At 37.1% G+C, this 12,342-nt stretch overlaps 1 protein-coding gene across 1 annotated transcript; it reads right to left on the bottom strand.

The window, feature by feature from the left end:
* Window positions 1–10,234: 10,234 nt before the first annotated feature.
* On the bottom strand, window positions 10,235–11,194 carry LOC128054338 (olfactory receptor 4M1). Its single transcript, XM_052646958.1, has one exon. It carries the CDS (start codon window positions 11,192–11,194, stop codon window positions 10,235–10,237), a length of 960 nt encoding a protein of 319 aa, XP_052502918.1.
* Window positions 11,195–12,342: the final 1,148 nt, after the last annotated feature.

Raw genomic sequence — 12,342 nt, 5'->3', positions numbered from 1 at the left:
TTACAAGTGTCTTTTTTTCCCCAAAATTTATTGAACTATTTAACTATACAAAAATTAATACATTTACTGTATGTAAATTATACCTTAGGGAATGTTGGCCTAAAAAGTTTTTAAAAACCTGCTTACTTAAAATATTTCCTTTTTCGCTATAGAATATTAACCCATCATCTTGGTCTAAATAAAAAGAATGCTGGTTGTTCTGGAGAAATTGAGATCTGTGGCTTATCTGTACAATTGTCTCTAAATTGGCAGTGTGCTTATCCAGTGTACAGGATGATTTATTGGTATGAAAATTTGAAGTCCCAATGTAAGCCACCTCAAATGTGCCTCAATGGTATAGTGATTATTTTGAATTAAAGTTAGTTAAGAAATGGTCAGTGCAAGGGGAGACACTCTGATGCTTTTTTCTGTCTCCCTGAAAGCAGGAAACAAATCTCTTCATGGCACCACCTGTATCTAGGGGTAAAAGGACACCCTTGTCACTAGAGACAAGGAATTCAAGTGAGAAACTCATGTAAACAAATCTTATTATTTTCTATTTTTCTACCCCAAACCCCGACTCCATTTAGATTTTTTACTAATTGACCATCTAAAGCCTAAATTTCTTTATGCTGTTTGTTACAAAGTTCCTGTTTTTTTCATCTAAAAAGTATTAAAGCACCTACTTTGGCCAGTTGTTTAAATCTCATTTCTATAAGACCTCTATGCTTGTGATTAAACTGCCTTGTGTAAATTTTATTATTAGTCCAGCCACAAGAACTCAAGATGGGTAGAGCAGAAATTTCCCCATCCTACACAAAAACAATAACAGTAGAATTTCTATGTATATATGATTATATCCCATTCTTTGTAATTCTATTTTTGAAAGTGTCATAATGAAAATGAATATTAAAATGTACAAATAAAATACACATGTTGCTTGTACATGCTAAAAAGTTGTTTATTTTTAGGATGAAACATTTTCAGAACTTGAAGACTTGAACTAGATGATAATACTGCACTGTAATATATATTTATTCAAAATGTACAAATATCTGATTTCGTGGGTGCAAACCCAAATAGATTAACTAATAGCAGATGTTTTTGTATATAGCTGAAACCTGGAATTATTAAAGAGGCAGTTTACATCATATAGACACATGAATATGTATACAAATGCACATATGCACACGCACACATGCACAAGCACATGAGTTGTTTCCTAAGCAAAACTGAAGCACAAACATTTACAAATGGCACAATCCAAATTAACTTTTCTGTTCTGTTCTTGCCTTCCTTTCTTTTTTCCTTTCTCCCTTCCTGTTTCCCTCCTTTCCTTCCTTCCTTCCTTTTTTCCTAGCATTCATTGGCTTAAATATTTATCATTTTTTTCTGTGTATAATAAAACCTGCTGCTAGAAAAGTAAGTCAGGAATCTCTCTGTACTTATTCCTAAGTTATGTGCACCTTGCAGTCTATTATACAATTGGTTATTTCATACTGTTTCAGATATCAAGACTGTCTTTAGGACATAAGAGAAAACTTTAAGTATTAAAGGTTAAGGGTTGCAGATTTTTCCACTGTGCTTGGCTTTCTTATCATGCACTTATGTTCTTCTATTGACTCCTTAACAGATCATATTGATTACCATCTAACATCCCTCACTTCTTTCTCTAGTAATATGATATATAAATTTAAGACCAAGAAAACTGGTATCTTAATAAAAGTTTTATGTATTCTCAATAAAGTAATTCTAAATATTCAGAGGAACAAGAGTTTTATCACTAAGAACAGATAAAAGATGTTACCATATTATTGAATTCAGATTTCAAATAATAAAAAAGTTTGTTTCTGCTATAACAGCTCACCATTGCATTATGAGACAGCAGATGTCCCACCAGAAAAGCTGTAAAATGTTTCCATTTATTCCTTCTTCCTGTTCCTTATAATACAAAGAGTGACAAATATATTTACCTCTTTAGCAATCCAACATTGCTCTCACACAGCAAGCTCCACCTCTTAACAGAAGGGACAATAACTTTTTATTTCCACCTTTGTTGTTAAATATCTCTTCTCTGAAGACAGACCTCTTAACATTTGAAAACAACAACCAATTTGTGATGCAACAGCGAATGCACTCTGGGAATTCTAAGGCTAACTAAACTGTAGAACTCTTTTATAGGGAATTTTTAGAATGCCAACAAGATCGAAATATTAGGGTAGAGATATCCTAGGTGTAAATACTCAAATATCAGTTAAAGAAACATGGCCTCTCTATTGGAATCTAAAATTAACATTCCATATGTGACAGAAATGATGGAATGATGAGAATATTTATTAGGTCTGAATGAATAGAAAGTCAAGGGAGGTTTATATTTTATAGTGTAATTCAAAAAAGAGAAAAGTAGTGTTCAGTTCAGTTCAGTCGCTCAATCGTATCCGACTCTTTGAGACCCCGTGAATCACAGCATGCCAGGCCTCCCTGTCCATCACCATCTCCCAGAGTTCACTCAGACTCACGTCCATCAAGTCAGCGATGCCATCCAGCCATCTCATCCTCTGTCGTCCCCTTCTCCTCCTACCCTCAATCCCTCCCAGCATCAGAGTCTTTTCCAGTGAGTCAACTCTTCGCATGAGGTGGCCAAAGTACTGGAGGTTCAGCTTTAGCATCATTCCTTCCAAAGAAATCCCAGGGCTGATCTCCTTCAGAATGGACTGGTTGGATCTCCTTGCAGTCCAAGGGACTCTCAAGAGTCTTCTCTAACACCACAGTTCAAAAGCATCAATTCTTAATGGCACTCAGCTTTCTTCACAGTCCAACTCTCACATCCATACATGACTACTGGAAAAACCATAGCCTTGACTAGATGGACCTTAGTCGGCAAAGTAATGTCTCTGCTTTTGAATATGCTATCTAGGTTGGTCATAACTTTTCTTCCAAGGAGTAAGCGTCTTTTAATTTCATAGCTGCAATCACCATCCGCAGTGATTTTGGAACCCCAAAAAATAAAGCCTGACACTGTTTCCACTGTTTGTCCATCTATTTCCCATGAAGTGATGGGACCAGATGCCATGATCTTCATTTTCTGAATATTGAGCTTTAAGCCAACTTTTTCACCCTCCTCTTTCACTTTCATCAGGAGGCTTTTTAGTTCCTCTTCATTTTCTGCCATAAGGGTGGTGTCATCTGCATATCTGAGGTTATTGATATTTCTCCCGGCAATCTTGATTCCAGCTTGTGTTTCTTCCAGAAAATCCAAGGTATATCAAGAAAATAATGTGGTCAAGTAGATAGTAACTTTGTTAGATTCAACATAACTTCTGGCGACAAAGGGATAGGCAAGGAGAAAATAAATGATGGTCACAAAGCCCCCTTTAAATAATCCTTCTAAAGAAAAAGAACTGCATGTTGTAGAACTGATTAAAACCTCAGAGGAGATGTCCTCCATACAGAACCTATTTAGTCTTCATATTTTCTGTTTTTCATTTTAAGTTTTGCTACAGCAATGATGGGGGTTTCCCAGGTGGCACAATGGTAAAAAATCCCCTCCTATGTAGAAGACACGGGTTCAATTCCTGGGTCGGGAAGATGCCCTGGAGGAGTAAATGGGAACCCATTCCAGTACTCTTGCTTGGAAAACTCCATGGACAGAGGAGCCTGGTGGAATACAGCCCAAGGGACCACACAGTCAGAGATAACTGAGTGACTGAGCATGCACATCAATGATGTAGAGCTATTTATTTTTCAATTTAATATTATTAAGCAGAGGACAACATAATTTAAACTTTAGTAGATTTGATTTTGTTTTAAAGAGACAGATTTTCTATTGAAAAAATTAAAACACTAACCACATATTTTAAACATAAAAACAATGCATAATCAAACATATTTCATTCTAATTTATAATCAGTTCAGAAAAAAAGAGGTAGGAGGAATGACAAATGGGAAAAGTAAAGTAATAAAGAGATATACAAAGCTGTGAAGATAAAAATAAAGAGGAAGAGGAAATTAAGGAATAACTATACATGCAGATGCAGCCATGAAATTAAAAGACACTTACTCCTTGGAAGGAAAGATGACCAACCTAGATAGCATATTCAAAAGCAGAGACATTACTTTGCCAATAAAGGTCCGTCTAGTCAGGCTATGGTTTTTCCAGTGGTCCTGTATGGATGTGAGAGTTGGACTATAAAGAAAGCTGAGCACCAAAGAATTGATGCTTTTGAACTGTGGTGTTGGAGAAGACTCTTGAGAGTCGCTTGGACTGCAAGGAGATCCAGCCAGTCCATCCTAAAGGAGATCAGTCCTGGGTGTTCATTGGAAGGACTGATGTTGAAGCTGAAACTCCAATACTTTGGCCATCTGATGTGTAGAGCTGGTTCATTTGAAAAGATCCTGATGCTGTGAAAGATTGAAGGCAGGAGGAGAAGGGGACTACAGAGGGTGAAATGGTTGGATGGCATCACCGACTTGATGGACATGGGTTTGGGTGGACTCTGGGAGTTGGTGATGGACAGGGAGGCCTGGTGTGCTGCGATTCATGGGGTCGCAAAGAGTCGGACACGACTGAGCGACTGAACTGAACTGAACTGAATACATGAAAAGACTGTATTAGGAAAATAAGAAATTAATATGAAAGGATAGAAAGGCATAAAAATGTATATTCTGAAAATCACATATTCAAGTAGACAACAGATAAAAGAAAGTTCTCTTTTCAAAAAAAAAAATTAAAATATGCAGAAAAACACGTGGGAAGAAAAATTCCCATCTTGGGGTACATTACAATCTTTATTGCCACAAAAGACTTTTTTAAATATTATTTTTTCATAACTATAGACATAATCAGGGACCTTGCTTCCTAATGTTTGCCACAATACTTAAAATAAAATTAACTTGATTATCTAACTAGTCCTCATAACAGAGATTTCGTATTATTGTTGGTAAAAAATGATAATTTTAGACAATCTTATGAATTAAAGTCATGAACCATGCTGTATTTTAGTGTTAGCAAGATCCAAATCTCACATCCATACATGACTACTGGAAAACCATAGCTTGACTAGACAGACCTTTGTTGCAATGCAATGCCTCTGCTTTTTAAGATGTTATCTAAGTTGGTCATAGCTTTTCTTCTAAGGAGCAAGCATCTTTTAATTTCATGGCTGCAGTCACCATCTATAGTGATTTTGGAGCCCAAGAAAATAAAGTCTGTCACTGTTTGCACTGTTTCCCCATCTGTTTGCCATGAAGTGATGGGACCAGATGCCATGATCTTTGTTTTTTGAATATTGAGTTTTAAGCCAACTTTTTCACTCTCCTCTTTCACTTCTGTCAAGAGGCTCTTTAGTTCCTTTTTGCTTTCTGCCATAAGGGTGGTGTCATCTGTATATCTGAGGTTATTGATATTTCTCCTGGCAATCTTGATTCCAGCTTGTGCTTCATCCAGCCCGGCATTTCACTTTATGTACTCCGCATATAAGTTAAATAAGCAGGGTGACAATATACAGCCTTGACGTACTCCTTTCCCAATTTGGAACCAGTCTGTTGTTCCATGTCCAGTTCTTATTGCTTCTTGACCTGCTGTATCAGGAGCCAGATCAGGTGGTCTGTTATTCTCATCTCTTTGAGAATTTTCCACAGTTTGTTGTGATCCACACAGTCAAAAGCTTTGGCATAGTCAATAAAGCAGAAGTAGATGTTTTTCTGAAACTCTCTTGCTTTTTCCATGATCCAATGGATGTTGGCAATTTAGTTTCTGGTTCCTCTGCCTTTTCTAAATCCACCTTGAACTGGAAGTTCATGGTTCACATACTGTTGAAGCCTGACTTGAGGAATTTTGAGCATTACTTTGCTAGCATGTGAGATGAGTACTATTGTGCAACAGTTTGAACATTCTTCACCATTGCCTTTCTTTGGGATTAGAATGAAAACTGACCTTTTCCAGTCCTGTGACCAGTGCTGAGTTTTCCAAATTTGCTGCCATATTAAGTACAGCACTTTCATAGCATCATCTTTTAGGATTTTAAGTAGCTCAGCTGGAATTCCATCACCTCCACTAGCTTTGTTCGTAGTGATGCTTCCTAAGGACCACTTGACTTTGCATTCCAGGATGTCTGGCTCTAGGTGAGTGATCACACCCTTATGGTTATCTGGGTAATGAAGATGTGTTTTATATAGTTCTTCTGTTTATTCTTGCCACCTCTTTTTAATATCTTCTGCTTCTGTTTGGTCCATACCACTCCTGTCCTTTATTGTACCCATCTTTGCATGAAATGTTAATAAATAATACATTCATACATTTTAAATTATTTAAAAATAATCTGTACAGTGAGGAATCTCCTTCCCATCTTAATTCTCCTGTGTCCATTTCTCCTCACATCTCACAGCAGAAAATTAATATTAATTTCTGTTGTGTCCTTCAAAAATTGCACCCATTTACAAGAAAGCATGAAAATAAGTTCTTGATTATATTTCTTTAGATATAATTTATAAGCATGAAAATGCACAGGTAAGTGCTGGACTTGAATATTTGTGTCAAATGTTAGCACTCAAGGAAATTCCAAACAAGATGTAGAATGTTTCCTTCATTCATTCCAGAAAATCTCTTTGTAATCTTTGTCATTCTTTTCTGCAAATACTACCATAGTTAGCAACCACTTTCTAATTTCTAACATCATAGACTAGTTTTGCTTTACCTTAGGTTTTATCAAAATGGAATCACATGACATGTATTCTTTTTTATCTGGCTTCTATCTCAGCATTAAGATTTTAATGTTCATGCATGTTGCATTATCTGCAGCTGTTCCTTTTAATTACTAAATAATGTTCCATTGTGTGTATAGAATCCAAAGGTTTTATTACTTTTCTTCATTTATGGTCATTTTCATTAACGTTCTAATGTAAGTCATTTTGTCCATAAGTTTCCATTTCTCTTGGCTAACCGCTTACGAGTAGGATCTCCGGATCCTAAGGTAGATGTAAACTAGCAACATATGAGAGAGTTCAAGTTCCTTCATTAGTTGACCAACGTTTGCTGTAGTGTGTTAATTGTGCCTTTTTATTTTTTGTATTTCTGATGCTTGGACACCTTGGGCCCTGCCTACCCCAGAGAGTCTGTGCCTCCCAGAGTTCTCCCATTCCTACAGATAATGAATGACTTACTTGCAAAGCCACCTTTCATATGCAAATCAACCAATTTAGAACCCAGTATTTCAGTTGCTTCCTTTGTCAGGCTCTCACAGTTCTGATCCATTGGGCAACCAAGTCACATATATGAAAGTGTCTGGTGTCTAGGATGTTATATATACATGGGGGCACTACATTTTTGTTGCCTTCTGAGTTTTACTGAGGCAAATTTATGCCTGTTCTGCAGAGTGGTGAGAGTGTGCTCTGTCTGAACACATGGTCACATGCCATTTCCCAGATGACTAACGATGTGCATCTTCCCACGAACATAACGATCATTTGTATATTTCTTTTCTGAAGTGTCTGTTCCAATCTTTTTGGGGTGAGGGGTTGTGCTTAGTGGCTTGCAGGATCTTAGTGCCCCAACCAGGGATCCAACAGGGGCCCCCTTCAGTAGGAGCCCTAACCACTGGACTACCAGGGAAATCCCCATTTAAATCTTTTTACTTGTTTTTCATGAGGAAAGTGATTAGGAGTGAGTAGGAAATCTCAAATTTCCCTCCCAGTGTATAATTTGCTTATTAATTTCATAATGGTATATTTTGATGAACAGTAATTTTTTATTTCTTAAGGTTTGATTTGTCAATTTTATGATCACAGCTTCCTTTGTGCTATTTAAGAAATCATTGCTTATCCCAAATATGAAAAAAAAAAAAAAAACCACTCTTCTATGTTTTCTCCTAGGAACCTTATAGTTCTAACTGCTACATTTAGATCTATGATCCAACTCCAAATTAATTTTATGTGTGCAGTGAGCTTGATGTCCAAGCTCATTGTTTTCCATACATGTATTAAGTTGCTCTAGCGTTATTTGTTTGAAACTTTTCTTTCTTGGTGAATTGTATATGTATCTTTGACAAAAATCGGTTTACAATTTATGTGAGTCTGCTTCTGCCTACTCTATTTTGGGCCATCAGTCTGTCTTCACATCAATACCATACTCTCTTGGTTAGTATAGCTTTTTAATGAGCCAATCATGCTTATGTAATGAAGCCTCCATAAAAACCCAGAAGGATAGATCTTTGGTCCTTTTTGGAGAATTTCCATATCCCAGAAACAGACTACCTCCACATGCTCCTGTACCAGGCTCCAAGCTCCTTTGTTAAGAACTATACCCCATATATCTTTTCATCTGGTTGTTGATGCATATCCTTTGAAATCCTTTGTAACAAGTTGCTAATGGTGAGTAAATAGGTTTCCCCAAGTTCTGTGAGCTGTTCTAACAAACTGAACCTGAGAAAGGGATTGTGGGGACCTTTGATTTATAGCCAATCAGGCAGAAGCACAGATGACAACCTGGGCTTGTACCTGGCATCTCAAGTGGAGGTTGTTCCTGTGGAACTGAGCAGTTGACCTATGGAATCCTATTCTGTTTCCAAGGAGATAGTGTCAGATTTGAGCTGAATTCTTGGACACCCTCCTGCAGTCCAGGAATTGCTTATTAGTGTGCAAAAGCTTCCACACAAATGTGGGAGCAGGGAACCTCACTGTGACATCGTAGGGAAAGCTTCCCGAAGCAAAGAACAGACGTTAAGAATCATTATTCCTTTCTATGTGCCTGAGGTGCACTGGATCTGGCAGAGATTACCTCCTCAATAAATAGAATCCAGATAAAGAATAACCCTGGGATTATTTTAATCATTTATTTACACACATTCATTCCTGATACTGACAAGAACCTACTTCCTTCAAAATCTAATCATAGTATGTTATCAAAAACATATGACTAAAGCTCAAAGCTCCCAAAGTGCTCTTGCCCTTGGATGAAATGATCCTCTAGTTTTGAAATTAAAAAGTTCATTTAAATTTTAAAAATTGCATAAATGCAAACATTACAATCTTTTACATTCTGAAGCATGGTCAGTAATTGGGTTCTGAGTATTAGGGAATTAATTGATCACTAACAAATAATTCACTAAAGAATTCTCACTAGAGAGTTAAAGAAAATTACGGAAATTATAGGTCTCTTCCATTTATATCTTAAAAAGAAACATAAAATTTGATTTAATAGTAAAGAACATTTAATTATAGTGCTAACAAAAGCAACACACTACCAATTTAACTTTAACATAAATGGCAGAATAAGCAAATACAGAAGACATAAAGACAGACAAAAGAGGTGATCTTTAAAAAAATCACACAGCTGGTTGTCTATCAATTCCAATCAACCTAGAATCCCTTTCCTCCAAGTCTGTTTTCACCTTGGAAGGTGTAAGGAGACTGACTTTAAAAACTACTAGCTGACTAGCAACTTCCTCTGAGAGAGGAGTCTCACACAGTAATCAAACTACACTCAGCTATGAATTTATAAAATTTATTTCCAACATGTGACAAAATCTTGACTCCTGTCACCAATACTGTTGAGTGGTTACCACCTGGCATGAGTCAAAATGGCTTATATGAATAAACCCTCACTTTCCATTCTGGAAAGAGGAAGAAGATAAAGGAGTAAATAATCTATTTTTCCAGTCCCAGGAAGATGGTTTACCAAACATCATCCCACTGGATTAAGACTGAAACATGATAATATTTAATTAGGTCACTTGGAGAAGAAAATGGCAACCCACTCCAGTATTCTTGCTTGGAAAATCCCATGGACAAATGGCGGGATACAGTCCCTGGGGTCACAAAAGAGTGGGACACGACTTAGCAACTAAATGAAAACATAGTCTCTTGAAACTACTCATATTCATATACTAGCCACTTACTTCTTTGTATTCATGGTGGACACATCTCCCAGATCTTATTAGTTTTATTATTTCTCGACATACATTCTCCTCAGAGCCAAACCCTCTCCAGAAAAGCCTCAATAAACAATTAGTGAAAATGTGTGTCTTATCAGATCATTATATCTTAAATTCTGATAGTGATCTGCCAGAAATTTCAGAGAAAGTGTGAGTAAATTTATCTCCATTCTAATTTCTTTATTTTTTCACCAATTAGAGGGAAAACCTAGTGGGATTAAAGACCTCAGAAAAACGGAGGTAGCAAAAGCAGCAATACTACTGCAAATACTTCCCTCTTCAGGACAAAAACCCTCAGAAGGACTCTAGAAAATGCCATTAATCTTTCACTTCTCTTTACATAAAATGTATCGGTCGACCAGCTTCCTCGTGGCCATTTTTACTTCCTTGTTTCGCAGTGTGTAGATGATGGGATTAAGTAGAGGGAATATCACAGTATGAAACACAGACACCACTTTATCTAGGGAAAAAGAGTCAAATGGGCGAGCATAAATGTAGATGGATGGCCCAAACATTAGTACCACTATAGTGATGTGGGAGTAGCAGGTGGACATGGCCCGACTGGTACTCTCACCTGAACCTGAGTGCTTCTTGAGCATCACCAGAAGGAAGGCATAGGACATGAGAAGAGCAATGAAACACACCACAGAGATCAGACCACTGCTAAAGATCATCACTAACTCCTCCGGGAAGGTGTTGGCACAGGCAATCCGGACAACCTGTGTGATGTCACAGAAGTAACTGTCTAACTCATTAGGCCCACAGAAGGGAAGTCGAACAATGAGAGCTACCTGTATTGTAGAGTGAATGAAGCCCCCCAGCCAGGAGAAAGCCACCAGGATACAGCAGAGACGTCGATTCATGATGGTAGCATAGTGGAGGGGGCGGCAGATAGCAGCATATCGATCAAAGGCCATCACCGTGAGCAGGAACATCTCTGAGGCCCCAACAAAGTGCAAGAAGAAGAGCTGAGCAATGCACCCACCAAAGGAAATGACCTTCCTTTCCACAAAGAAGTCTACAAGCATTTTAGGGGCTGTGATGGAAGAGTACCAAATGTCAAGGAAGGCCAGATTAGCCAACAGAAAATACATGGGTGAAGTCAGATGTGGGTCAAGCCTGATGGTGCAAATAATAAGAATATTTACTGGAATAATGAACAGGTAGAAGGACAGAAATATAACAAATAGTACTAGTTGCACTTCCCGAGCCTGGGATAGGCCAGTGAGAACAAATTCTGTCACCCTGGTGTAATTTGCAGTTTCCATTTCTTCACTTTTTTTCATAATATGGCTATGAAAAATAAAGAAATTGTTATTACTCCAAATAGCATTTAACCTGAGTTACATCAACAGTTTAAAAATCATCAAATCTGGTCTGCCATTAAGATATTATACTAGCATAAGTTTGGTTGCCTGATTTTATATTGTATAAACCAAGATAAGGAAAGAGTAAGTGATGATTTGAAAATTGGAAACATTGAAACCATACAAAATATATCATATATCTGACACCAAAATATCAACTTCTTAGTGGTATTTCTATTTTTTATGAAACTCAGAAATGCACTAATCCTTCCCCTGAACATCTACTATAGTAAGCAATATGTGCAGCTGCTTCCAAGTTTAGCCAAATTTTAGACTGGTAATAAAAGATGCAACCTGTTCTTTGTAGATTTTTGTGGTTGTCGTTGCTGTTAATGATGATGTGAAATCTGATCGATTTGGAAACTTGGGCTTGTAGTCTAATATTGGGTGTGCTGATCTGATGCTATTTTAGTTATAAACCATCAAAGAGATGCCAGGGCTTCAAGTTTAGTGAATGGATATCTTTTTCCTTTAACCAAAACCTAGAGAACTTAACCCTTGGTTATATGTAAACAACCACAAAATACAACAATGCAGGGCCCTATGTGAAAATTCTTTATTCGGATTACTCCATTGGCCATGCATTTTACCCTATTTCAGGTAGTTAAGAAGAAAATGTAGTAATTAAGAAATGGATATGCTTGCCACCCAAGCTGACCCATTCTGTCATTTCAAGCTGGCAGTGGGAATAAGATTATTGATAAAATTTTTCTTAAGGCCTAATGTTGAACCTGTTTCTATTAGATCTAACAAAACCACCAAATAAAACTAAGACAATCATTTACTTTACCAAATATGCTTCCTCTTTTAAGTAATGTAAAAACTGCCACACCAGAGTAACAATTTCTTGTGAACAACAACCAATGCTCAAGAGTTGCTTCTGTTCTACTGTTGTGCTGTTTTATAGCATTGCCTTTCCTCAAGAAGTACATATATATAAAGGTTAGGGTTCAAGAAAAACAAATAGATACCACAGTGTCTGTGAACTAAAGCTTGTGTATAATATTAACCAAAGAAATTCAGTGTTTCCATCGTGGAACCTACAGCCTCAACTCATGCATAATTTT

Source organism: Budorcas taxicolor, chromosome 10, assembly GCF_023091745.1.
Source record: "Budorcas taxicolor isolate Tak-1 chromosome 10, Takin1.1, whole genome shotgun sequence".
Lineage (NCBI taxonomy): Eukaryota > Metazoa > Chordata > Mammalia > Artiodactyla > Bovidae > Budorcas > Budorcas taxicolor.
The sequence above is the reverse complement of the archived record's forward strand: the minus strand, read 5'-3'. Positions and strand labels throughout refer to the sequence as shown.

What these genes read in the sequence shown, in the direction of transcription:
- LOC128054338 (XM_052646958.1), bottom strand. Translation starts at nt 11,194, where the DNA reads ATGAAAAAAAGTGAAGAAATGGAAACTGCAAATTACACCAGGGTGACA.